The following is a 27,458-nucleotide window of genomic DNA, read 5'->3' as shown; positions in this document are numbered from 1 at the left end:
CTGGTGGCCCTGCTGCCTGCCTTCCCATCGTGACATCTGTTCTCATAGCAGCCGAAGTGATCCTCAGGAAATGTAAGTCAGATTGTCATTCCTCAGCTCAAAAGCCTGTTTGGCTTATTTTTATTAAAGTTACAACCTCTTTAATTGACTTTTAGAGAACCTGTGTTCTGCCATTCATCCCCTCTCTGCCACCTCTCTAACTGCATCTCCTGTCCTCTCCCTGTTGCTCTGTCTTTACCAGCCACATTATTCTCCCTGCTGTTTCTCTGTCCTCCCAAGGACACTGTGTTGCCTTTTGCTGGTACCCAATGATCACAGACTTAGCAGACTGAGCAACAAACATTTATTATTTTTGTGTTCTTTAGGGATGAAGTCTGATACATCTCACTGGGCAGTTATCAAGTTGTCTGTAGGGCTTCATGTTTTCTGGATGCTCTTGGGGAGAAGCCTTTGCTTTGGTTTATCAGTGTCTAGGCACTGTCCACACTCCTTGGCTCTTGCTTTCCTTCTTCCATCTTCAAAGGCAGCAACTTGCATCCCCGTAGTCGCGCTCCCTCTGCCACTCTTCTTATGCCTTCTTTCACCTTTTGCATCCCTTGTAATTATATTGATCACTCCTGGATAATCCAGGATGATCTTCCTGTTCTCTGGTTAACTGACTAGCAACCTTAATTGCATCTACAACCTCTATTCCCCTGCTGTATACGTGATCATATGTCCTGGGGACTGGATGTGGACATCCTTTAGGAACCATTATTCTGTTTCTACAGAAGCTTCTGACTCAGTCCTTACTTGCTTATCTCAGTCATTGGAATACTCTGTCACCTTAAAGCCGTCTGGCATCTCCTTCAGTTATTCAGGTTTCTTTTCAGTTTTAAAGTCATGAGAGAAGCCATCCCAAACCACTCTCTATAATTCCGTTCTATTTTGATTCTTCTTGTGCTGTCTTGTGCCAAGTCTCATAAACTTCTGTTTATCTGTCACTTCTACATGCTGGACTGTAATGTCTAAGAAATTGTAACTCTTCTGGCTGTATTTTCAGTGTCTAGAATAGTCCTGGTACATGGCAGGTTTCCAAATATTTGTTAACCTGATGTATAAGCTATTGAATGGGGTGACTTCACTGTCTCCTGGAATCATGGAGAGAGCTAAGAAGTGAAACACAAACCACGGTGAAAGAGAGATATTGCAGAACGTGTTTTTTGTCTTCCAGTGGCCATGTATTTAATTAGAACATTCTTAGATTCCCTTATTTGACTACATTGTGTGTTTACAGTGGGCCCACATCGCATGGAAACTTCTAAGCATTATTTTTATTACCACACTGATCAATATGCCTTCCCTGTGACTTATCCTGGAGCTTTTCATAGGAAGCATACTCATTTCTGGAAAGAAATCATTTTTGGATGAGCATCCTGATGTCTGCTAGTGAGACAGCTTTTCTACAAGGGGAAAAAATCTCCATTTTGTGATGTGACAGATAATAACCAGCTTCCCAGCTAGCTTTCCTTTGAGACATTTACCCATCTGCAGCCCATTTGCCTTTCCAAAGTCTGCATGCACGTCACTGACCCCAGGTTTCTCCTTCTCCTGGATGGGGAAGGATGAAGAAGAGAGCAACACAATTCACGCAGCTGAACATTGCCTACATTTCTGGTCATCTTTGTTCAAAAATATGTATATTTCTGCATCTTCATTGTATACAAATTTAATTGTTAAAAACATAAAAGAATATAGATTTTTACAACATAACTTTTCCTTTATTTTTTAGAGACCTAGTGCTCTATTTTCAACTTTATAACTTGGAAGGAATCAGGAAACTGCCCTCTCAAAACATCATAACCCTGAAAGAGACTCTCTCCTCCCCAAAAACCTCTTAAGTAACAGTGTGTTAAATATATCCATATTCCAGTGTGTACCATTGGGTACACATTTACCTATTACTGTTTTCCGAGATTCAGCCTTGGAAGTTATCTTTCCATTTGACTGACTTAATTTAGGACTTGGTAATATCCTGACCAACGTTTTCAACATTTTTATGAGTGTGAGTCATAGTAAGAAACACATCTTTCATCATAACCAGGACAAACATTTTTCATGCATGTAGATGTTTATGGGTTACTTTAGTAGGCATTTCATGAAATGATACCTTTCTTGCTTGTCATGAAGATGTGATCATTTCTTTTCTAGTTCTTTTTTCCTAAATGCTCATTAGAAGGTTTTAAATTTATTTCACAGCTCCCTTCTTGTCTATATTATGCCATTTGGAAATAGGTATAAAGGCATATTTATCTATGTCATATATTTTCTGCCTTCTTTTTTCTTCTTTTTTCTTTTTTTTGAGACAAGGTCTCACTCTGTCACCCATGCTGGAGGGCATTGGCATGATCTTAGCTCACTGCAACCTCCACCTCCTGGGTTCACATGATTCTTTTTTTTTTTTTTTTGAGATGGAGTCTCGCTCTGTCGCCCAGGCTGGAGTGCAGTGGCCGGATCTCAGCTCACTGCAAGCTCCGCCTCCCGGGTTCACGCCATTCTCCTGCCTCAGCCTCCCGAGTAGCTGGGACTACAGGCGCCCGCCACATCGCCCGGCTAGTTTTTTTTGTATTTTTTTTTTTAGTAGAGACGGGGTTTCACCTTGTTAGCCAGGATGGTCTCGATCTCCTGACCTTGTGATCCGCCCGTCTCGGCCTCCCAAAGTGCTGGGATTACAGGCTTGAGCCACCGCGCCCGGCCCACATGATTCTTATACCTCAGCCTCCCACGTAGCTGGGATTATAGATGTGCGCCACCATACCTGGCTAATTTTTGTATTTTTAGTAGAGACAGGGTTTCACCATGTTAACCAGGCTGGTCACCAACTCGTGGGCTCGAGTGATCTGCCTGCCTTGGCCTCTCAAAGTGCTGAGATTACAGACGTGAGCCACTGCGCCTAGCCTCTGCTCTTTTTTTTTTTTTTTTTTTTTTTTTATAAAGAGTCTAATACTCCCCCATGGAACCAACCAGGGCATGACCCCTCAGGCATTCTTTTTATCCCAAGTGTTCTCATCACCTTTCATTGTCTCATCAGGAGCATCACCCTTTGTATGCCCCTGTCAAGTCCAACCTTTCAGATTCCCATCAAAACTGCAGTTGTCTGTTTCTTACCTATTTCAGATAACCAAATTATTGTTCACATCTACAGAAAAATAAAATTAAAGATACATGTTATGCAAAATTCTTGTATAGGAATATTATGAATATGTAGATATAAACACTCGTAGGCCTTTGATATTATTGTGAAGAGTTTAACTGACTACACAGTTTAGAGCAAGAGTTTACAGAAGATCATTCTCATTTCACACCAACTGCAAGTGTGGGGATTTTCCAAAACTACCTTCACATTCAGTAATTACTTAGAAAGGCAAGCAGAACTCACTGAATGCTTTTATACTAAAAGTTATGGATATTTACAGGGTAGAGGTGCACATTACATTTCACCAAGAGAAAAATAAGGAACAGTTCTGGGAAGTACCAAATGAGGATCTTGTATTCTTGCGATAAAGTAGGATGCGTTACATTCCTAGAATTAAGGTGTGACGTAGAGAGTACAGCGAATCAGGAAAGCTCACCTGAGCCCTGGCTTTACAAGTAATTTTTGAGGCTCCATTACATAGCCATTATTTGTTGATTGATTCCCATGTGGCTAGTCAGTCTCCTGGGCCACTGATTGCATGTAACCTAAAGCCCCACCTTAAATCACATTGCTTTTTGTGACATGGGGGGCACCAACCCCCAAAGGCGTGGCCAGCCACAACCCTAAATCATATTGCTTCACTTTCCAGTGACCTAGTTTTGCCCCCAAACAAAGACACTCTCCTCAGGCATAAACTCCTAGAAATTACCTCTTAGATCCTGAGAACATCCAGACCTCATTTTGAGTGAGGTTAATGTCTTTACTTTGTAAGGATACACAATATAAACACAAATGTACCAAGTATTGATTATATTACTTTTCTTTAAAGTTGGTTTTGATTCATATTTTATTATATACATAATTTATTAGTTTCATAATTTACCATGCAAGATTTTAGACTGATTAGGAAATTCACTAGGAAGAGTAGCAGGTATAATGTTTGTATCATATTAATTTTATTATTGTCTTTTATTTTATTTAAAAATTTTTTTTTCCAGTAGCTTTTGGGGTATAGTGGTTTTTGGTAACATGGATGAATTGTCTAATGGTGAAGTCTGAGATTTTAGTGTACCCATCACCTGAGTAGTGTACACTGTACCCAACTTGTAGCTTTTTATCACTTACCCTACCTTCCAGCCTCCCCATTTTGAGTCTCCATAGTCCATTATATCACTCTGTATGCCTCTGCATACGCATAGCTTAGCTCCCACTTATAAGTGAAAACATGGTATTTGGTTTTCCATTCCTGAGTTAATTTACTTAGAATAATGGCCTCCAGCTCCATCCAAGTTGCTGCAAAAGATATTATTTCATTTTTCTATGGCTGAATAGTATTCCATGGTGTATATATACCACATTTTCTTTATCCACTCGTTGGTTGATAGGCACTTAGGTTGGTTCCGTATCTTTGAAAATGTGAATTGTGCTGTAATAAATATAGGCGTGCAGGTGTCCTTTTGATGTAATGACTTCTTTTTCCTTTGGGAAGACAGTAGTGGAATTGCTGGATCAAATGGTAGATCACTTTTAGTTCTTTAGAGAATCTCCATACTGCTTTTTATAGAGGTTGTACTAATTTACATTCACACCAGCAGTATATAAGTGTTTCTTTTCACCACACCCATGTCAACGTCTATTGTTTTTTGTAAGTCTTTTATTTCTACCAAGCATTTTACATACGATACTTGGTTTAGTTCGAAATTGGCCTCTTCCAAACTGGAGATTATGGTGCACTTGAAAAATAAAAACTGAATGTTGCCTGTACTCTTGAGAGTTTCATGCCATGGCCTAAGTGAAATCTTGATAACACTGAACAAAGGCTTCACTTGTCCTCGTCTTTTAATTCTGTATTCTGATAGGAGACAAGATCCAAACTGAGATGGAGACTATTTCAGAAGCAGGAACAGATCAAGAGTGGTCCTGCCAGCAAATCTGGGAAAAAATTGCAAGTGATTTAACCAGGTCTCAAGACTTGGTGATAAATAGCTCTCAGTTCTCCAGAGAAGGTGATTTCCCCAGCCAGTCTGAGGCAGGACTATCTGTAATTCACACAAGACAGAAATCTTCCCAGGGCAATGGATATAAACAGTCCTTCAGTGATGTCTCCATCTTTGATTTCCATCAACAATTACACTCAGGAGAGATGTCTCATACATGTGATGAGTGTGGAAAAAGCTTCTGTTACATCTCAGCCCTTCGTATTCATCAGAGAGTCCACCTGGGAGAGAAACGCTACAAGTGTGACGTGTGTGGTAAGGAATTCAGTCAGAGCTCACGTCTGCAAACTCATCAGAGAGTCCACACTGGAGAGAAACCATTCAAATGTGTGGAATGTGGGAAAGGCTTCAGTCGTAGATCAGCGCTTAATGTTCATCATAAATTACACACAGGAGAGAAACCTTATAATTGTGAGGAATGTGGGAAGGCCTTCATTCACGATTCCCAGCTTCAAGAACATCAGAGAATCCATACTGGGGAGAAGCCATTCAAATGTGATATATGTGGTAAGAGCTTCTGTGGTAGATCAAGACTTAATAGGCATTCCATGGTTCACACGGGAGAGAAACCATTCCAATGTGATACGTGTGGTAGGAGCTTTCGTCAGAGATCAGCACTTAATAGTCATCTTATGATCCACACAGGAGAGAAACCATACAAATGTGAGGAGTGCGGAAAAGGCTTTATTTGCAGGCGAGATCTTTATACACATCATATGGTTCACACGGGAGAGAAGCCATATAATTGTAAAGATTGCGGGAAGAATTTCAGATGGGCCTCGTGTCTTTTGAAACATCAGCGAGTCCACAGTGGAGAAAAACCCTTCAAATGTGAAGAATGTGGTAAAGGATTTTATACAAATTCACAATGTTATTCCCACCAGAGATCCCATAGTGGAGAAAAACCATACAAATGTGTGGAGTGTGGGAAGGGCTACAAAAGGAGGTTGGATCTTGACTTTCACCAGCGCGTCCATACAGGAGAGAAACTGTATAATTGTAAGGAATGTGGGAAGAGCTTTAGTCGGGCCCCATGTCTTTTGAAACATGAGAGACTCCACAGTGGAGAAAAACCATTCCAATGTGAAGAGTGTGGGAAGAGGTTTACTCAAAATTCACATCTTCATTCCCATCAGAGAGTCCACACTGGAGAAAAGCCATACAAATGTGAGAAGTGTGGAAAGGGCTACAACAGTAAGTTTAATCTTGATATGCACCAGAAGGTCCACACAGGAGAGAGACCATATAATTGTAAAGAATGTGGGAAGAGTTTTGGCTGGGCCTCATGTCTTTTGAAACATCAGAGACTGCACAGTGGAGAAAAACCATTCAAATGTGAAGAGTGTGGGAAAAGATTTACTCAGAATTCACAGCTTCATTCTCATCAAAGAGTGCACACTGGAGAAAAGCCATACAAATGTGATGAGTGTGGGAAGGGCTTCAGATGGTCCTCAACTCGTCTGACCCATCAGAGACGCCACAGCAGGGAAACACCTCTCAAATGTGAGGAGCATGGGAAGAACATTGTACGGAATTCATTCTCTAAAGTCCTAGAAAAAGTTCACAGTGTAGAAAAGCCATACAAATGTGAGGACTGTGGGAAGGGCTACAACAGGCGCTTGAATCTTGAGGTGCATCAGAGGGTCCACGTGGGAGAGAAAACATGGAAGTGTCAGGAGTGTGATATGTGCTTTAGTCGGGCCTCAAGTCTTCAGCTTCATCAGAATGTTCATGTTGGAGAAAAACCTTAGTGATGTGATGGTGCGATAAAGTCTTCACTCAGTCTTCATGAATGCAATCTCATCTGAAAGTTCACAAAGGAGAGAAACATTAAAATATGAGGCACATAGTAAGTACTTCCCTTTGAGTACTTTATCTCTGAATCCATGCTGATGATAAATTTCACCCATTCTTGGAAGAGGTAAAACCTTTGTTTAAGATAACATCAGTGCTTCAACCATAACTCAGCATGCCCCAGTAGTCTCAGGACCACCATAGTGGAGAATCCTTGTAAATGATGCAATAAAGCTTCATTCAGAAGTTTGATAATTACAGCTATCATTCAGGAGACAGGCCTTAGAAAGAGTAAGAGTTCATGAATTTGCTGAACTCTAACGGTGGACATGCCAAAATTGACGTCCGCTAGAATGTAAGCTACATGTGTCTTTCTTTACTGCTAAATCGTCACAGCCTTAACATTGATTAGCACTTGGTATGTGTTCAGTACTTGTTTGTCAAATTAATGAAAGGATAAAACATATGTATGGATTTGGATACAATTTTATGTATCCAAAAAGGGAAGCCTGCAAAAAATAATTCTGGGAAACATGAGTTGAAATGCAGAGTAAACTCAGTACTGCAATCCATAGCAATATTTTGAATGTTATTATTTTTTCCTTTTAATTTTTTTCTTGATCAGATTTATAATATTCATTGAATATTATTTTATTGCACTTGGCTCCTGACTTCCCCCCATCCTGTGTTCTTAAGTTGGATTATTATTTGTGCCTCTATCAAATGTTCATTGCTTTATACGGCATAAATTTAACCGTCTTTTGTAGTTTTTCTCACAGTATAGACTGAAAAGGTTTGGTTAATTTTGCAATGACAGGCCACTGCATATTTTACAATTAAGTGTTCTCAACAGTATTAAGGCAAGATTTACAGTAACACTTTTAAAGTGCCAGATGTACATTGACAGAAATTTTCTTAGTCAATCCTAGATTGATCATGATTTGTGATTTCTATGCAGGCCTTGGTATGATTGCCTTTTAATTGCTGTACAATTTCTTTTTTTTTTTCTGGTATAAAATATTCTAAATTTGAAGGACAACTTTTGTCAACTTTCTTATCCAATATTCTTCCACCAACCCTATGAAACAGGAAGAGAAACTTAATGGAGTTTGGTAATTTTATCAAATATATTCATTATTGGGGGCAGGAATAACACTTAAATCCTCCTCTTTATTGCTGGCAGTAAAAATATGTCTTTTGGAGAGCAGAACATGTCAGAATGTATAAGGTGCAACTGTTTGATATGAAAACCATAGGTTAGGAAATTATGCCTATGACACTAAAACTCCAAAAAGTAGAAGACCACATTGATGTCACTCCATTTTAAAATGGAAAGAACAAGTGTTCAAGAACAGGAATTTGTGTGAATTGCATTTATTCCTATAATAACATGAAATCAATGAGATGATGACATAGACACAATAACAAAAGGAGAAAATGTGGCTTTTTTTAGCCTTCATAACCTAATCAAATAAATATCTTTGTGTGTTTTGTGTTCTTTTAAGTGTTTACATACTGTATAAATGAATATTTTTACTGATCTTTGCTGGCAATGAGGATTTGCAGGCATTTTTCCATTTTGTACTTCCATGCATTTTTAATTTTTTTATGCCATGATCTTTTTAAACAACCAGCTCTTGTGTGAATTAATAGTGTGAACTCACTCATTACCTTGGTGGGGACACCAGTGTTCATGAAGGATCTGCCTCCATGACCAAGCACCTTCCAATAGTCCCCACCTCCAACACTGGAGGTCATATGTCAACATGAGATTTGGAGGGGATACATATTCAAACTATTGTCAGATGCTAACTCATCAGGTATACACCACAGTAATATCTTAAGTGTGTTAAGTTAAAGTGATATCTTTTCTAAGGTATAGGACAAGTAGGGCATATGACCCCCGCTACAAGCAAAGAAAAGTGTCACAATGCTTAGTGTACCACTTTTGATATTGGATGAAACTTATTGTTTTGATTGTGCTCTCTGACTTTTATGAGTGACCTAAAAACTTTTTGACTTGTCCCAGACAAGTTTGTATAATATGTCCCAGCTGCCACGTAAGCTTCTCTGCCACTAAAACCCTATGATCCCGGAGGTCCAAAAGTGTTTGAAATGTCAGTGGCAGATAGTGATGTTTGAAGCCTATGGCTGGCCCTAATTGGAGAATCAAAATTCAGATGCTTAGGATTTTGAAGCAAATCTCTGCCATCCTCTGCATATATTTACTCTCCTCTTGAGAAGAAGCTTTTCATTTTGCTAGAGTTTTTTGTTGTTGTTGTTTTTTGACGGAGTCTTGCTCTGTGGCCCAAGCTAGAATGCAGTGGCACAATCTTGGCTCACTGCAACCTCCGCCTCCTAGGTTCAAGCGATGCTCCTGCCTCAGCCTCTTGAGTAGCTAGGATTATAGGCGCCTGCCACCACGCCTGGCTGATTTTTGTATTTTTAGTAGAGATGGGGTTTCACCATCTTGGGCAGGCTGGCCTCAAACTCCTGACCTCAGGATCCACCCGCCTTGGCCTCCCAAAGTGCTGGGATTACAGGTGTAAACCACCACGCCCGGCCACTAGGGGTCTTAAAAGGGACAGAACACTTGACCACAGACCACAAAATTAACATGTGACTTACGCTTTCCATCATGAACTGGGTGTCGACCCCTGCATCTCTTTAAGTTACATGTGCAGATTAGTATTCCATTTGGAAGTGGTGTATATGATATTATTTGTGCAGGCTCTGAAGCCATAGGTAAGTGCACCTAATATTCATCTCCCTACTCTTGCTATATTATCTTCAGAATGAGTGAATATAAAGATAAGTCATCTGAAATTATTGTCTCAGCAGCAGAAAGAAGTGGAATACAGTTGGGCGTGGTGGCTCACGCCTGTAATCCCAGCACTTTGGGAAGCCGAGGCGGGCCAATCACCTGTGGTCGGGAGTTCGAGACCAGCCTGACCAACATGGAGAAACCCCGTCTCTACTAAAAATACAAAATTAGCCGGGCGTGGTGGTGCATGCTTGTAATCCTACGCAGGAGGCTGAGGCAGGAGAATTGCTGGAAGGCGGGAGGCGAAACAACGTCTCAAAAAATAACAAAACCAAACAAAAAACTGAAAGCTGGTAATGAAACAAATACGTGTACATGAACATTTGTAGTAACACTGTTCACTACAGCCAAAAGGTGAAAAGAAGCCAAATGTGCATCAACGTATGAATGCAGAAACAAATTGTAGTATAAACATAAAATATTATTCATCTATGAAAAGGAATGAAGTACTGATATGTGGTATGATGTGAATAACATTAAAAATATTATGCTAAGCAAAGGGAGTTAGAAACAAAAGCTTCCATTCATTTTTATGATTTGTCCAAAACAGGTAATAGAAAGGAGAGAAAGATTAATGTTTCCCCAGGAGTGGGATTATGGGCAACAGTAGTGATTTGCGTAGTGGGCATGGGGTTTTCTTTGGGTGATAAAAATGTTTTGGAATTCAAGAGGTAGTGGTTTCACAATGAAGCAGCTACGTTGTCTGAGGTATAAACCCGGGGTTCGTCGTTAAGTGCCCGGAAAATTAAGGACAGGGACACACAAGAGGAGTTTAGGCACGGAGGTTTAATAGGGAGAAGAGAAAGAGAAATAGGTTACTCTATAGAGGAAGGGGTCTCCGAGAGGAAGAGGGTCGGCTGGCAGCGAATGTGCTGAGTTTTACAGTCCAGTTTGAGGAGGCACTGTCAGATTTACATAGGCGTCACAGATTGGTTCCATCAGTTATGACGTTTACGTAGTGCCTGGGGAAGGCTGGTCGCCCCACCCTAATCTTTTTATGCAAATAGACTTCCCAGTTGATTGGCCCATCTTGTCTACTCCTTACTGTGCACCTGGCTGGCAAAGAGAAGGGAAGATGGAGCCGCCATCTTGAACATGATTGGCACAACTGGCGGTATCTATGTCTGCGGCAGCTCCATTTTACAGGCTGCTCTTCCTTAGGAAGGGAAATAATTTGGGGCTGTTTTTCATTAAACAGAAAAGCCTTACCTAGGGCTCCCATACCCTATCTGCCTAAGTGATTGCTTCTTAACTCCTACATCAACAACACTCTATTTGTACTAGATGCCATTGCATTGCATTCAATTGCCATTGAATTACGTGCCTTAAAATAATTTTGTTTTGTGAATTACACCTCAAAAATGTTTTTTAAATAATAAAACGACTATGTTAAAAACGTTCTGCATAGCGAAAAACAGAAGTCAAAGGAAAAGCTTTTTGGTTGAGCAATATTTGATACAATGTTAGTATGAATCTGTAAATAATACTTAACGGAGGGAAAAAGACTAAACACTCAATAGAAATGTGGGCAAAACATTTGACCAATTCACAAACACTATAATAATGGCAACGGAAAATATGCAAGGATGCTCCACTTCATTTACAAAAGAACAAATACAAATTAAAACTACATTTAGATACCACTTCTTACCATTAGATTAGCAAAACTTAACTCCTCGAAGATTGCGTCTTCTCGCTTGTTCCCTTTCCAATAACACTCCTCTTATCGTTGGAGGCGTTTAGACTTCAGGAATTCCCGCCTATTCAATATTTTCTGTCCTGAACCAGGGAGAGAGAAGGACGATTCTCAGGATAACAGTTCACATTCCCCACCAGGCAGGCGCTCGTGAGGCTTTGGGATTCGTTTCCAGTGGGCACCCAGGAGTGGCAACGCTTCCCCCTGAAGAATGAGATTTTGAGCGTTTTTCCTTCGGGATTCGGAGGAGTGTAATCCAAATGCTCTATGGAGTCGCACACACTAGCTCCAGGAGGAGGACACAGGCAATTCTGGTAACAGCGGTCCAGGTGCTCAGTGGAGTAGCGGTCAGTTTGGCTCCGGCAGGCCGATCGGGATTTCTGGGAAATGTAGTCCAGACACTCAGGGGAGTCGCAGTCAATTTGGCTCCGGCAGGCGGATCCCAGGGAATTCTGGGAAGTGTAGTCCAGACGCTCGGGGTCGCCGCGGTCAGTTTGGCTCAGGAATTCTGGGAAGTGGAGTCCAGACGCTCTGGAGTAGAGGGCACTTCCGCTCCGGGACTGTAAGGTTGCTGCAGTTTTGTCCCTGGTGGTTTGGGTCAGTTCCGCGGGACCCTTCTGAATTTCCTGGACCTACGCATTGGATCCTCAACCAACTGGTGATCGAATTAGGGGAAAAGAAACCTCGTCGGACAGCAGAGGTTTGGCGGGGCGAGGGCCGCTGTTTTCGTTCTAGTCAGTGGAGCCTTCTTGGGCTTGGGGCTGTCCTCGCGTCCCCGGGGTGTTTGGGACTTTGTCGGGTTGCGTCTCGCCTGGTTTTAGGGTTTCCGGGGCTCTGAGCTCGCCCACTCCGCCTCCCTGCACCCCACGCGCGTGGCCACGTCCTCGCGATAAAACGTTAGGCTGTTAATCTCCTTGGGTCTACCGTTACTGTTCTTTAAGATGGGGACTTTAGGAACATCCTAATAGAATCGTTTTGGGAACTGGAAGAGGTAACACAAATGAGAGCCTTAAAGCAGTCCCTGTCACTTGGTGACTGGTGGTCTCTTGTTAATTTCCCACAAAGCCGGTCCCCGGGTGGGGTGAGAGCTCCAGCTGCAGGGGCACCGGCCCTTCTCCCTGATCCCTGCAGGACGCTGGATGATTCCGGACGCCTTCTGACCTCTTTTTTTAGGAAAGCGAGGGTTGCGTCCACTTCCATGAAGGAAGAGGCGCATTTAACTTTTATGGCGCACGGCGACCACGGTCAGGGTGTTTCACAGCCTTCTCCTTACCCAGCCCGACCTTTCCAAAAGAGCTGCAGGGAAGGACTTTTTGGCTTCTGACGGCAAAGCTCTACGTGAGTGATCCTTGGCTTTTTTCTTTGACAGAGATGCTCACCCCAACCGAGTGTGTATAGAATGTGTCTTAGGGCATGGGTGTTGCTTTCAGTTGTCAGGTTTTTCTAGTCTTTAATCTCGAAAAATAGCATAGCTTTCATCTTTTTTTCTTGATATTTTATCCTTGTTATTTTTGAAGAGTATAGATGAAGTTATTTTGGTCAAAGATGTTCATTTTGAGTTTTCTGATGTATTTCATGTTTAACTTCAATATATGCATCTTTTTTTTGCGGGAATACCACAGAAGTGGTAAATCTCTCTCTCTCTTTTTTTCCTTGAAACGGAGTTTCGCTCTTGTCGCCCAGGCTGGAGTGCATGGCACGATCTCAGCTAACTGCAACCTCCACCTCCCGGGTTCAAGCTATTCTCCTGCCTCAGCCTTCGAAATAGCTGGGATTACAGGTGCCTGCCACCACACCCGGCTAATTTTAGTATTTTTAGTAGAGACGGGATTTCACCATGTTGGCCAGATTGGTCTCAGACTCCTGACCTCAGGTAATTCAACCGCCTCTGCCTCCCAAAGTGCTGGAATTACAGGCATGAGCCACCGTGTCCAGCCTGAAGTGGTAAATTTCTTATTGCAACATAACAGGGGCATATGTCAGTTTGTCACTTCATTGGCGATCTCAACTTTTTTCACTTGGCCAAAGTCATGTTTGTCAGATTTCTGCATTGTAAAGTTATTATTTTGAATTTTTTTTTTTAACCCCAGGAACACAGATTCAAGTTGCTCTCAATATACACTCCCTAATTTTTTAGTTAAATAAAAATTTTTAAGGAGAAATACATTTATTAGTGCACATTCTACTGTAAAGGTGAGCTTCCCCTCCTCCTTCATTTGCTTATTCATTCGTTCAACTATAAATATTCTATCAGTGTGGATGCAGAATCCAGTCTTATTAAGTTAAATGACATGTGGATTAACAATTACCAATACTTTGTCCAATTTTATTGAGGTGTATTCTATATATCATAGAATCTACCTATTTCATGTGTACACTTTAATGATTTTTTTTTTTTTTTTGAGACAGTCTCACTCTGTCGCCCAGGCTGGAGTGCAGCGTCGCGATCTTGGCTCACTGCAAGCTCCGCCTCCCGGGTTCACGCCATTCTCCTGCCTCAGCCTCCGAAGTAGCTGGGACTACAGGCACCCGCCACCACACCTGGCTAATTTTTTGTATTTTTAGTAGAGACGGGGTTTCACCGTGTTAGCCAGGATGGTCTTGATCTCCTGACCTGGTGATCTGCCCGCCTTGGCCTCCCAAAGTGCTGGGATTACAGGTGTGAGCTACCACGCTTGGCACTTTAATGATTTTTAGGAACTTTGTGGAGTGGAATAAACATCACCATAATTCAGTTTAAATCATTTTCATCCCCCATTAAGACTCCTTATGCCCACTTATAGTTAATCCTCTTTCTCACCTCAAATATGCAGAGATCACCTACCTACTTTCTCATTATATACACTTGCCTACTCTGGAACTTCATAGAAATAGATCATGCAATATGTGGGCCTTCCTATGTGACTAGCTTCTTTTACTTAGCATAATGTTTCCAAAGTTCATGTGTGGTGTAGCATGAACAGTACTTCATTCCTTTTAATTTCCAAATAAGATTCCATTGTAAGAATAGGCCACAATTTGTCTATCCCTGTACTCATAGGAGGGCATTTGTTGGTGTGCAGTTTTGGGTTACTATGAATGATGCTGTTGTGAACATTCATGTGTTCATTTACAATACACATTCGTGTTGGCGGACAGCATCCCTGGCCACACTTTCATGTTTCTTTTTCTGCTTTCCCTGGTACTTTCCAGGCAGGATTCTGCTTTCCCTTGGACTGCATCACTCAGGACTCTGAATATTCCCTGAAATAGGAGGAAAAATGAACACGTTGAAGGTGAATACAGCTTTCTTCTCTTGCTGTTAAAATTTCTTTTTTATTTTTGAGATGGAGTCTTGTTCTGTCACCAAAGATGGAGTGCAGTGGCCTGATTTTGGCTCATTGCAATCTCTGCCTCCCGAGTTCAAGTAATTCTCCTGCTTCAGCCTCCCGAGTAGCTGGGAGTACAGGCACACACCACCACACCTGGCTAATTTTTGTATTTTTCATAGAGAAGCTGTTTCACCATCTTGGCCAGGCTGGTCTCAAACTCCTGACCTCAGGTGATGCACCCATCTCAGCCTCCCAAAGTGCTGGGATTGCAGGTGTGAGCCACCATGCCTGACCGTATTTCATCTGACTACTCGTATTCTCAGATGTTCTTCTCAGTCTTGGGAAGACTTAGGGAGTACAACAGAGATATAGCATGGGAGAAACAGAATCTAGCTCCTCCTGTGTGAACACCTCCAATAATCCTTGTGTGAAGCTGCAGTTAAGCAGTTATAGCCTGTTGTGTTGTGCCAACCTGAGAGCCAGCATCCACACGTGGCACTGCTTCTTCCAGGCACCATTTCGGGGTGACCTTCTTTCTTCCTGACTTGACGCCTACTCAGATGGACCCAGTGCTCCAGGCACTCAAGGACAGTAATAACCATAGTCATGATAGAAAATCTTTACTTTCAGTATGGTAAAGGATACCGCACACAATGTCATCAGAAAATATAACAGTCTAGAGCGAAAATATTCACTACTTGTATATCTAAAAAAGATAAAATCCAACATAAGAATCTTACGTACAGAATAGAAAAAGAAAATCCAAAGGAATATGAATAAAGGGCATTAACAGGTAAGTTTAAAAGAAGAAATTGAGATGGCCAATAAATATTTGAAAAGGCGATGGTATTATTTATAATCAAATAAGTGAAACTGTTAAATTCTTCCTAATATGATTATAAAAATCATGGCAAAATTGATAACCTGCTCTTGATTATGGTAAGACAAATCAGTGTACATGTATCCTCTTGAAAGATCAGAGTTTGGTAAAAAATTGAGACCTGATATTATATGATCACAATTTTAAATATACCTATTTATTGACATTTTAATTTTCATTTAAAATTATTTTAAATAAACAGGAGCAAAATCTACCCAAAATTTTTTTTACAGTATTGGTATTAATAAGCATATATAAAATTAAAGATTTTTTTTTTTTTTTTGAGACGGAGTCTCGCTCTGTCGCCCAGGCTGGAGTGCAGTGGCCGGATCTCAGCTCACTGCAAGCTCCACCTCGCGGGTTCACGCCATTTTCCTGCCTCAGCCTCCCGAGTAGCTGGGACTACAGGCGCCCGCCACCTCGCCCGGCTAGTTTTTTGTATTTTTTTAGTAGTGAATTAGTAGAGACGGCGTTTCACTGTGTTAGCCAGGATGGTCTCGATCTCCTGACCTCGTGATCCACCCGTCTCGGCCTCCCAAAGTGCTGGGATTACAGGCTTGAGCCACCGCGCCTGGCCTAAAGATTATTTAGAGTAGATAAAAATAGATTATCAATTGTTTGGAATACTGTGCAGACATGAAATGAGATAAAATGGATGGCAACAATGACAGTAATAATAAAAAATAATTTTAAAAAGCTAGTGTTTATTAGGTATTTAGTCTGTACTGATCAACTTTCCCAATGCTCCATGTATTTCCTTGTTTAATCACTGAAAAAACTACAATATGAAAATTGTTAGAGAGGGAATAAATAGGTGAACTGGTCCAAGGTCATGTGACCAGGAAGGCACAGAGCCTTGGGATGTGCTCCTAGGCACACTGTCTGCAGATCATAGATCAATGCTGCAATTAATGTATGTAGTTTATGCCTTGAGAGTACAGAGGATGTACTGCATAGCTGCCCCACACAGGATACCACAAGCTTGTTCGTTTGGTAGCAGATATTAAAGAAAAATTATAACATTCAGGGTTCAAGTATGAGAACAATGGGAATTATCAGACAAGACTGGGACTGAATTGCTAAATGTTACTGGGGCAGTTGGCAAGATTCATTGAAACCTATATACGTGCAGCCCAGGATGTTGCATTTAGAGTCCTACAGGGTTACTTACAAGGAGACTCAGTAAGTGCACAAAGTAAACCTACAGGAGGTCTTTTCCATCATTGAACTTCTGGTGGAGCTCAAGAAAATCCATCATTGTCAGGATACAGATAGAATGAGTAGAAAATCTATGAATTGGCTGGGCGCAGTGGCTCATGTCTGTAATCCCAGCACTTTGGGAGGCCAAGGCAGGTGGATCACCTGAGGTCAGGAGTTTGAGACCAGCCTGGCCAATGTGGTGAAACCCCATCTCTACTAAAAATACAAAAATTAGCCAGGTATGGTGGTGGGCACCTGTAATTCCAGCTACTTAGGAGGCTGAAGTGGGAGGATCACTTGAACCCAAGAGGCGGAGGTTGCAGTGAGCCAAGATCACGCCACTGCACTCCATCCTGGGCAACAGAGCAAGACTGTCTCAAAAATAAATAAATAAATAAATAAAATAAATAAAAAATAAAAAAGGAAATCTATGTGTTGACCTATGTCTGTCAAGATCCAAAACAGCTTGTCTTCCCTCCCCTATGTTTGCTCTGTGCCACGCCTCTCTCAGTAGTCATTGGTCATGAGACTGAGGTTGCATATGTTTGATGCTGTAGGAGGCAGTGACTTTCAAGGATGTGGCTGTGGTCTTCAGTGAGGAAGAGCTGAGGCTGCTGGACCTTGCCCAGAGGAAACTGTACCGAGAAGTGATGCTGGAGAACTTCAGGAACCTGCTCTCAGTAGGTGAGGACAGGCGCTCTTTGTAAGGGAACGTCAGGACCAGGAGTGGCTTTGTATCTTGGAGTGTTCAAGTTTGAGTATGCATTGGGAACCTAAGTTTCTAGTAAATTTTACTTATTCGATTTTTTTCTAGGATGTATTAGCATTAAGCACATGACTTTTCATGTTCACAGGGCATCAACCACTCCACAGAGATACTTTCCACTTCCTAAAGGAAGAAAAGTTTTGGATGATGGAGACAGTAACCCAAAGAGAAGGGAATTTAGGTAAGAAGCAAGCAACTGTGTGTCCTTGTGCATGACTCTCCCGTCTGTTTTACTTCTATCTGTTTCCCAGCTCTGTTGCCCTAGTCTAAATAGCCAAACTTCTTTCCTGAATTATTATAGCCAACTTTCGGCTGGTTGCCCTGCTCCCACTTTTCCCACCCTGACATCTGTTTTCCACATGGCAGCCAATGTGTTCCTTAGGAAATGTAAGTCAGATTTCCATTCCTCGGTTCAAAAGCCTTTCTGGCTGCTTATGTTTACTTAAGTTACAAGTGTTTTAAGTGCCTTTTAGAGACCATGTGATATGCTGTTCATCCCCCACCACCTCTCTGACTACATCTCCTGTCCTCTCCCTTTTGCCTTGTCTTTCCAGCCACACTGTCCTTCATACTGTTTCTCCAACCTGCCAAAGACACTGTATTGCCTGTTGTAGTAACCAGTGACCACACATTTACTCGACTAAGCAACAAAAATTTATTATCTTTCTGTTCTTTAGGCCTGAAGTCTGACACATCTCACTGGATAATTATCAAGGTGTCTGTAGGTGTTTGTTTCTTCCTGGATGCTCTTGGGGAGAAGCCTTTATTTTGGTTTACCAGTCTCTAGGCACTCCTTGGCTCTTGTTTCCCTTCCTCCATCTTCAAAGGCAGCTACTTTGCATTTCTGATCCTTCTTCCATAGTCATGCTCACTCTGCCACTCTTCTTATGCCTCCGTCTCCTGCCTTTCAGGTTCCTTATGATTGTGTTGGTTACCCCTGGATGATCCACAATGACCTCACTTTCTAGTTAGCTGATTAGTGACCTTAATTGCATCTGCAATCCCAGTCCCCCTTGCTGTGTAATATAACATGTTTGTAGGTCTTCGGTACTGGATGTGGACATCTTTTATGAATCATTGTTCTGTCTACTACTGAAGCTTCTACCTCGAGAGCCCTTACTTGCTCTTCTCTCTGATCAGAATACTCTTTCACCTCAAAACTTTCTGGCTTCTCCTTTAAGTATATTCAAGTCTCTGTTCAGTTTTAGAGAGGCCACTTCCAGCTACTGTATTTAAAATACTGTTCTAGGCCAGGCACTGTAGCTCACGCCCATAATCCCACTACTTTCAGAGATCAAGGCAAGTGGATCACTGAGGTCAGGAATTCGAGACCAGCCTGGCCAACATGGTGAAATCCCATCTCTACTAAAAATACAGAATTAGCCAGGTGTGGTAGCGTGTGCCTGTAGTCTCAGCTACTCGGGAGGCTGAGGCAGGAGAATCACTTGAACCCAGGAGGTGGAGGTTGCAGCGAGCCAAGATGGCTCCACCACACTCTAGCCTTGGTGACAAAGTGAGACTCTGTCTCAAAAAAACAAACAAAACACAGTTCTATTTTTTTCTTCTTGTGCTGTCTTGCACTGTGTTTTATGTATTTCTGTTTACCTGTCACCTTTACCCCCAGGAATGTGATATCTAAGAGGAGGAATTTTAGCTGTTTTGCTCATGGCTATCTATTCACAGGCTAGAAGGTATTGTTCTGGTACATGGCAGGTATCTAATTATTTATTATCCTGATAAATAAATTAATGGATGAGGGGAACTTCAGTGTCTCCAGGAATCATGGAGATAGATAGTTAATAAGTAATACACAAACTAGAGTGAATGAGAGCTATTGCAGAACATGTTTCTGTCTTTTGATGGCTGCCTATCTAATTAGAACTTTCTTAGGATTACTTGTTGGGATACTATTTTTAGGTACATGCAGTTTACCCACATCCCATGGAAACTTCTAAGGGTTTTTTAATGACCACACTGAGTAATATGCCTTCTCTCTGACTTGTCTTGGAGCTTTTTTTTAATTTTTATTTTTAAAAATTTTTTCTGTAAGTTATTGGAGTATAGGTGGTATTTGGTTACGTAAGTTCTTTAGTGATTTGTGAGAATTTGGTGCACTCATCACCCGAGTAGTATATACTACACCATATTTGTAGTCTTTTCTCTCTTGCCCTCCTCCCATTCTTTCCTGCAAGTCCCCAAAGTCCATTGTCTCTTCTTTTTTTTTATTTTTTATTTTTGAGATGGAGTCTTGCTCTGTCGCCCAGGCTAGAGTGCAGTGGCGCGATCTCTGCTCACTGTAAGCTCCACCTCCCGGGTTCATGCCATTCTCCTGCCTCAGCCTCCCGAGTAGCTGGGACTACAGGCGCCTGCCACCATGCCCTGCTAATTTTTAAAATATTTTTAGTAGAGACGGGGTTTCACCATGTTAGCCAGGATGGTCTTGATCTCCTGACCTTGTGATCCACCTGCCTCAGCCTCCCAAAGTGCTGGGATTACAGGCCATTGTCTCATTCTTATGCCTTTGCATCCTCATAGGTTAGCTCCCACATATCAGTGAGAACATATGATGTTTGGTTTTCCATTCCTGAGTTACTTCACTTAGAATCATAGTTTCCAGTCTCATCCAGGTTGCTGCAAATGCTATTAATTCATTCCTTTTTATGAATGAGTAGCGTTCCATCATATATAATACCACAGTTTCTTTATTCACTCGTTGATTGATGGGCATTTGTGTTGGTTCCATGATTTTGCAATTTTGAATTGTGCTGCTATAAACATGCGTGTGCAAGTATCTTTTTCGCGTAATGACTTCTTTTCCTCTGGATAGATACCCAGTAGTGGTATTGCTGGATCAAATGGTAGTTCTACTTTTAGTTCTTTAAGGAATTTCCACATTGTTTTCCATAGTGGCTGTACTAGGTTACATTCCCACCAGCTGTGTAGAACTGTTCCCTATCACCACATCCACGCCAACATCTACTGTTTTTTGATTTTTGATTATGGCCATTCTTGCAGGAGTAAGGTGGTATCACACTGTGGTTTTGATTTGCATTTCCCTGATCATTAGTGATTTTGAGTTTTTTAAAAATATGTTTGTTGGCCATATATCTATATTCTTTTGAGAATTGTCTATTCATGTTCTTAGCCCACTTTTTGATGGGGTTGTTTGGTTTTTTCTTACTGATTTGTTTGAGTTTGTTGTAGACTCTGGATATTAGTTCTTTGTCAGATGTACAGATTGTAAAGATATTCTCCCACTTTGTGGGTTGTCTGTTTATTCTGATGACTGTTCCTTTTGCTGTGCAAAAGCTCTTTAGTTTAATTAGGTCCCAATTATTTATCTTTGTTTTTATTGCATTTGCTTTTGGGTTCTTGATCATGAAATCCTTGCCTAAGCCAATGTCTAGAAGGATTTTTCCAATGTTATCTTCTACAGTTTTTATAGTTTCAGGTATTAGATTTGAGTCCTTAATCTATCTTGAATTGATTTTTGTATAAGGTGAGAGATGAAGATCCAGTTTCATTCTCCTACATGTGGCTAGCCAATTATCCCAGCACCATTTGTTGAAAAGGGTGTCCTTTCCCCACTTTATGTTTTTGTTTGCTTTGTCGAAGATCAGTTGGCTGTAAGGATTTGGGTTTATTTCTAGGTTCTCTATTCTGTTCCTTTGGTCTAAGTGCCTATTTTTATGCCAGTATCACACTATTTTGGTGACTATGGTCATATAGTATAGTTTGAAATCAGTTAATGTGATGCCTCCAGATATGTTCTTTTTGCTTTAGTCTTGCTTTGGCTCTGTGAGCTCTTTTTTTGATTCCATATGAATTTTAGAATTGTTTTTTCTAATTCTATGAAGAATGATGGTGATATTTTGATAGGGATTGCATTTAATTTATAGATTACTTTTGGCAGTATGGTCATTTTCACAATATTGATTCTACCCATCCATGAGCATGAGATGTGTTTCCATTTGTTTGTGTCATCAGTGATTTCTTTCAGCAGTGTTCTGTTGTTTTCCTTGTAGAGGTCTTTTGACTCCTTGGTTATGTATATTCCTGAGTATTTTATTTTTTTTTTGCAGCTATTATAATAGGGGTTGAGTTCTTGATTTGATTCTCTGCTTGGTTGCTGGCGGTGTATAGAAGAGCTACTGATTTGTGTACATTAATCTTATATTCGGAAACTTTGCTGAATTCTCTTTTCTTTTTTTTTTGAGATGGAGTCTCGCTCTGTTGCCTACGCTGGAGTGTGGTGGCGAGATCTCAGCTCACTACAAGCTCCACCTCCCGGTTTCACGCCATTCTCCTGCCTCAGCCTCCTGAGTAGCTGGGACTACAGGCGCCCGCCACCCTGCCTGGCTAATTTTTTTGTATTTTTTTAGTAGAGACAGGGTTTCACCGTGTTAGCCAGGATGGTCTCGATCTCCTGACCTCGTGATCTGCCCGCCTCGGCCTCCGAAAGTGCTGGGATGACAGGCGCGTGCGCCCGGCCGGCCTTTTGCCATTATATAATGCCCGTCTTTGTCTCTTTTAACTGCTGTTGCTTTAAAGTTTGTTTTGTCTGATACAAGAATAGTTACCCCTGCTCATTTTTTGGTGTCCATTTGCATGAAATGCCTTTTCCACCCTTTTACTTTAAGTTTATATGACTCCTTGTGTGTTAGGTAAGTCACCTGAAGGTAGCAGATGGTTGGCTGGTGAGCTCATATCCATTCTGTAGTTCTGTATCTTTTAAGTGGAGCATTTAGGCCATTTACATTCAATGTTAGTATTGAGATATGAGGTGCCGTTGCATCCATCTTGCTATTTGTTGCCTGTGTACTTTGGTTTTTAAATTTTTTTGTTTTTGCTTTCTAATATGTTTTTGTTTTATAGGTCCTGTATGATTTATGCTTTAAAGAGGTTCCATTTTGATGTGTTTCCAGGATTTGTTTCAAGATTTAGAGCGCCTTTTAGCAGTTCTTGTAGTGGTGGCTTGGTAGTGGCAAATTCTCTCAGCATTTGTCTGAAAAAGACTGTATCTTCCCTTCATATATGATGCTTAGTTTTGGTGGATACAAAATTCTTGGCTAATAATTGTTTTGTTGGAGGAGGCTGAAGATAGGGCCCCAATCCCTTCTAGCTTGTAGGGTTTCTATTGAGGAATCTGCTGTTAATCTGATAGGTTTTCCTTTATAGGTTACCTGGTGCTTCTGTCTCACAGCTCTTAAGATTTTTTCCTTCGTCTTAACTTTGGGTAACCTTATGACAATGTGCCTAGGCAATGATCTTTTTGCAATGAAATTCCCAAGCATTGTTTGTGCTTCTTGTATTTGGATGTCTAGGCATCTAGCACGGCTGGGGAAGTTTTCCTCTATTATTTCCCCAAATATGTTTTCCAAGCTTTTAGAATTCTCTTCTTCCTCAGGAACACTGATTATTCTTAGGTTTAGTAATTTAACATAATCCCATACTTCTTTGAGGCTTTGTTCATATTTTCTTATTCTTTTTTCTTTGTCTTTGTTGGATTGGGTTAATTCAAAGAACTTGTCTTGAAGCTCTGAATTTCTTTCTTCTACTTATTCAATTCTATAGCTGAGACTTTCCAGACCATTTTGCATTTCTATAAGTGTGTCCAGTGTTTCCTGAATTTTGTATTGGTTTTTTTTAAGCTATCTATTTCCTTGAATATTTCTCCCTTCACTTATTGTATCGCTTTTTGGATTTCCTTGCCCTGGGCTTTGCCTTTCTCTGGTGCCTCCCTGATTAGCTTAATAACTAGCCTCCTGAATTCCTTTTCAGGTAAATGAGGGATTTCTTCTTTTTTTGGATCCATTGCTGGTGAGCTAGTGTGATTTTTTTGGTGGATGTTAAAGTGCCTTGTTTTGTCATATTACCAGAGTTGGTTTTCTCATTTGGGTAGGCTCTGTCAACGGGAAGGTCTAGGGCTGAAGACTATTGTTCAGAGTCTTTTGTCCCACAGGGTATTCCCTTGATATAGTACTCTCCCCCTTTTCCTATGGATGTGGCTTCCTGTGAGCCAAACTGTAGTGATTGTTGTCTCTATTCTGGGTCTAGCTACTCAGCAAGTCTACCCAGCTCTGGGCTAGTACTGGGGGCTGTCTGCACAGAGTCCTGTGATATGAACTGTCTGTGGGTCTCTCAACCATAGATATCAGTGCCTGTTCCGGTGGAGGTGGCTGGGGTGTGCAATGGACTCTGTGAGGTTTCTTAGCTTTGGTGGTTTCATGCTTTATTTTTGTGCTGGTTGGTCTCCTGCCAGGAGATAGCACTTCCCTTCATATATGATGCTTTAATTTTGCAGAGCTCACACCTGCAAATTCATCAGAGAATCCACACTGGAGAGAAACCATTCAAATGTGAGCAGTGTGGGAAAGGCTTTAGTCGTAGATCAGGACTTTATGTTCATCGTAAATTACACACAGGAGTGAAACCTCATATTTGTTTGCCTCCAGGCAAACAGAGACACTCTCCTCAGGCATGACATTTTAGGACCGAGAGATTGCCTGTCAGATGCTGAGGATATCACCCAGGCCTCTTTGTGACTTAGGATAATTTCTTTACTTCATAAAGATATGCAATACAAACTAAAATATACAAAGTTTTGATGATGTTGTGGCTTCTCCTTAAAGTTCACATTTGATTCATACTTCACTGTTTACATAATTTACTAGTTACATAATTTACCATGTAAGGTTTTATTTCTACCAAGTATTTCACATCTGACACTTAGTGTGGTTCTGAATTGGTCTCATGCAAACGAGAGTCCATAGTGTACTTGAAAAACACATTGGCTGGGCACAGTGGCTCAAGCCTGTAATCCTAGCACTTTGGGAGGCCAAGATGGGAGTATCAGTTGTGGCCAGGAGTTCAAGACCAGCCTTGGCAATGTAGCAAGACCTCGTCTCTTCAAAAAAATGTAAAAATTAGCTAGTCATGGTGGTATGTACCTGTAGTCCTAGCTACTCAGGAGGTGGACGTGGGAGGATCACTTGAGCCCAGGAGGTCAAGGCTGCAGTGAGCCATGATCGTGTCCCTGCACTCCAGCCTGGGTGACAGAGGGAGACACTCTCTTAAAAAAAGGAAAACACAATCTGAACATTCCCTGTATTTAATACAATTTCAGGCTATGTCCTAAGTATGAAATCTTGATAACATTGAATAAAGGCTTTACTTGCCCACATCTCTTAATTCTGTGTCATTATAGGAGACAAGATCCAAACTGAGATGGAGACTGTTCCAGAAGTAGGAACACATGAAGGGTTGTTGAGTCATCAAAACTGCGAACAAATTTCAAGTGACTTAACCAGGTTTCAAGACTCCATGGTAAACAGCTTTCAGTTCTCCAAACAAGATGATATGCCCTGCCAGGTTGATGCAGGACTATCTATAATTCACATAAGACAGAAACCTTCTGAGGGTAGGAAGTGTAAAAAATTCTTTAGTGATGTCTCCATCCTTGATCTTCATCAACAATTACAGTCAAGAGATAAGTCTCATACATGTGATGAATGTGGAAAGAGTTTCTGTTATAGCTCAGCTCTTCGTATTCATCAGAGAGTTCACATGGGGGAGAAACTCTATAATTGTGATGTGTGTGGTAAGGAATTCAATCAGAGCTCACATCTGCAAATTCATCAGAGAATCCACACTGGAGAGAAACCATTCAAATGTGAGCAGTGCGGGAAAGGCTTTAGTCGTAGATCAGGACTTTATGTTCATCGTAAATTACACACAGGAGTGAAACCTCATGTTTGTGAAAAATGTGGGAAGGCCTTCATTCATGATTCCCAGCTTCAGGAACATCAAAGAATCCATACTGGGGAGAAGCCATTCACATGTGATACATGTTGTAAGAGCTTCCGTAGTAGAGCAAATCTTAATAGGCATTCCACGGTTCACATGCTAGAGAAACCATTCAGATGTGATATATGTGGTAAGAGCTTTGGTCTGAAATCAGCACTTAATAGTCATCGCATGGTCCACACAGGAGAGAAACGGTACAAATGTGAGGAATGTGGAAAACGCTTCATTTATAGGCAAGATCTTTATAAGCATCAGATAGACCACACAGGGGAGAAGCCATATAATTGTAAAGAATGTGGAAAGAGCTTCAGATGGGCCTCAGGTCTTTCAAGACATGTGCGAGTCCACAGTGGAGAGACACCATTCAAATGCGAAGAATGTGGGAAGGGATTTTACACAAATTCACAACGTTATTCTCACCAGAGAGCCCACAGTGGAGAAAAGCCATATAGATGTGAGGAGTGTGGGAAGGGCTACAAAAGGAGGTTGGATCTTGACTTTCATCAGAGGGTCCACAGAGGAGAGAAACCCTATAATTGTAAAGAATGTGGGAAGAGCTTTGGCTGGGCCTCATGTCTTTTGAATCATCAGAGAATCCACAGTGGAGAAAAACCATTTAAATGTGAAGAATGTGGGAAAAGATTTACTCAGAATTCACAACTTTATACCCATCGTAGAGTCCACAGTGGAGAAAAACCATTCAAATGTGAGGAGTGTGGGAAAAGATTTACTCAGAATTCACAACTTTATTCTCATCGCAGAGTCCACACTGGAGTAAAGCCATATAAATGTGAAGAGTGTGGGAAGGGCTTCAACAGTAAGTTTAATCTTGACATGCACCAGAGGGTCCACACTGGAGAGAGACCTTATCATTGTAAAGAATGTGGGAAGAGCTTTAGCCGGGCATCAAGTATTTTGAATCATAAGAGACTCCATGGTGATGAAAAGCCATTCAAATGTGAAGAATGTGGGAAGAGATTTACTGACAAATCACAGCTTCATTCCCATCAGAGGGTTCACACTGGGGAAAAGCCATACAAATGTGAGAAGTGTGGAAAGGGTTTCAGATGGGCCTCAACTCATCTAACCCATCAGAGACTCCATAGTAGAGAAAAAGTACTTCAATGTGAGGACTGTGGGAAAAGCATTGTACACAGTTCATGTCTTAAAGACCAACAAAGAGACCACAGGGAAGAGAAAACATCTAAATGTGAGGACTGTGGGAAGCGTTACAAGAGGCGCTTGAATCTTGATATGCTTTTGTCATTATTTTTAAATGACACATAATTATTGTACTCGTTTATGGGGCACATGTGATAGTTGGTACAAGTATACGATGTGTAATGATCAAATCAGTATAATTAACGTATCCATCACCTCAAACATTTATCATTTCTTTGTGTTGGGAACCTTTAAAATTAACTCTTCTAGCTATTTGAAAATAATACGTTGTTAATTACAATCACCCTGTAGTGGTGTAAAACACTAGAACTTATTCCTCCTACCTGCCTGTATTTCTATATTCATTAACCAACCTTTGGCTACTGCCCTGCCTCCTCACCTCTAAGAACTACTGTTCTACTCTCTACCTCTATGAAATTAACTTTTTGAGCTTCCACATATGTGTGAGAACATGTAGTATTTATTATTCTGTGCCTGGTATATATCACTTAGTATAATGCCCTGTAAGGCTCATTCACTTTGCTGTGAGTGATAGAATTTTGTTGTTTTTCATGGCTACATAATACTCCGATGTGTATATTTGCCACATTTTCTTTTTTTTTTTTTTGAGATGGAGTCTTGCTCTGTCGCCCAGGCTGGAGTGCAGTGGCCGGATCTCAGCTCACTGCAGGCTCCGCCTCCCGGGTTTACGCCATTCTCCTGCCTCAGCCTCCCGAGTAGCTGGGACTACAGGTGCCCGCCACTTCGCCCGGCTAGTTTTTTGTATTTTTTAGTAGAGACGGGGTTTCACCATGTTAGCCAGGATGGTCTCGATCTCCTGACCTTGT

The 27,458-nt window shown here is 41.2% G+C and overlaps 2 protein-coding genes and 1 long non-coding RNA gene across 4 annotated transcripts in view; 2 read left to right on the top strand and 1 right to left on the bottom strand.

Annotated features, from left to right (window-relative positions):
- The window catches only part of LOC101006178 (zinc finger protein 224), a 39,575-nt gene extending 31,117 nt beyond the window's left edge, over positions 1 to 8,458 (top strand). Inside the window, exon 8 of the mRNA XM_031659386.1 lies at positions 5,035 to 8,458. Within this exon, the coding sequence (XP_031515246.1) occupies positions 5,035 to 6,923 (1,889 nt within the window). The 3' untranslated portion in view covers positions 6,924 to 8,458. The remainder of the gene's footprint in view (positions 1 to 5,034) is intronic.
- Positions 120 to 11,868, bottom strand: LOC116271644. Of its 2 annotated transcripts, none has more exons than XR_004180250.1 (3): positions 11,442 to 11,868; positions 3,148 to 6,976; positions 120 to 1,148 (listed from the first exon to the last, which is right to left on the bottom strand). It is a non-coding gene; the product is annotated as an uncharacterized LOC116271644 (long non-coding RNA). The 2 variants fall into 2 exon arrangements; XR_004180251.1 differs by lacking the exon at positions 120 to 1,148 and having other exon boundaries at positions 2,944 to 3,178; positions 3,612 to 6,976.
- On the top strand, positions 11,841 to 26,832 carry ZNF225 (zinc finger protein 225). The gene is made up of 5 exons (XM_031659389.1): positions 11,841 to 12,186; positions 14,679 to 14,761; positions 17,435 to 17,561; positions 17,732 to 17,824; positions 24,851 to 26,832. Exons 2-5 carry the CDS (start codon positions 14,747 to 14,749, stop codon positions 26,734 to 26,736), a joined length of 2,121 nt encoding a protein of 706 aa, XP_031515249.1. The 5' UTR covers positions 11,841 to 12,186; positions 14,679 to 14,746; the 3' UTR covers positions 26,737 to 26,832.
- Positions 26,833 to 27,458: the final 626 nt, after the last annotated feature.

This window comes from Papio anubis, chromosome 20, assembly GCF_008728515.1.
Source record: "Papio anubis isolate 15944 chromosome 20, Panubis1.0, whole genome shotgun sequence".
In the NCBI taxonomy this organism is placed as follows: Eukaryota; Metazoa; Chordata; class Mammalia; order Primates; family Cercopithecidae; genus Papio; species Papio anubis.
This window is presented reverse-complemented; position numbering and strand designations above follow the sequence as displayed.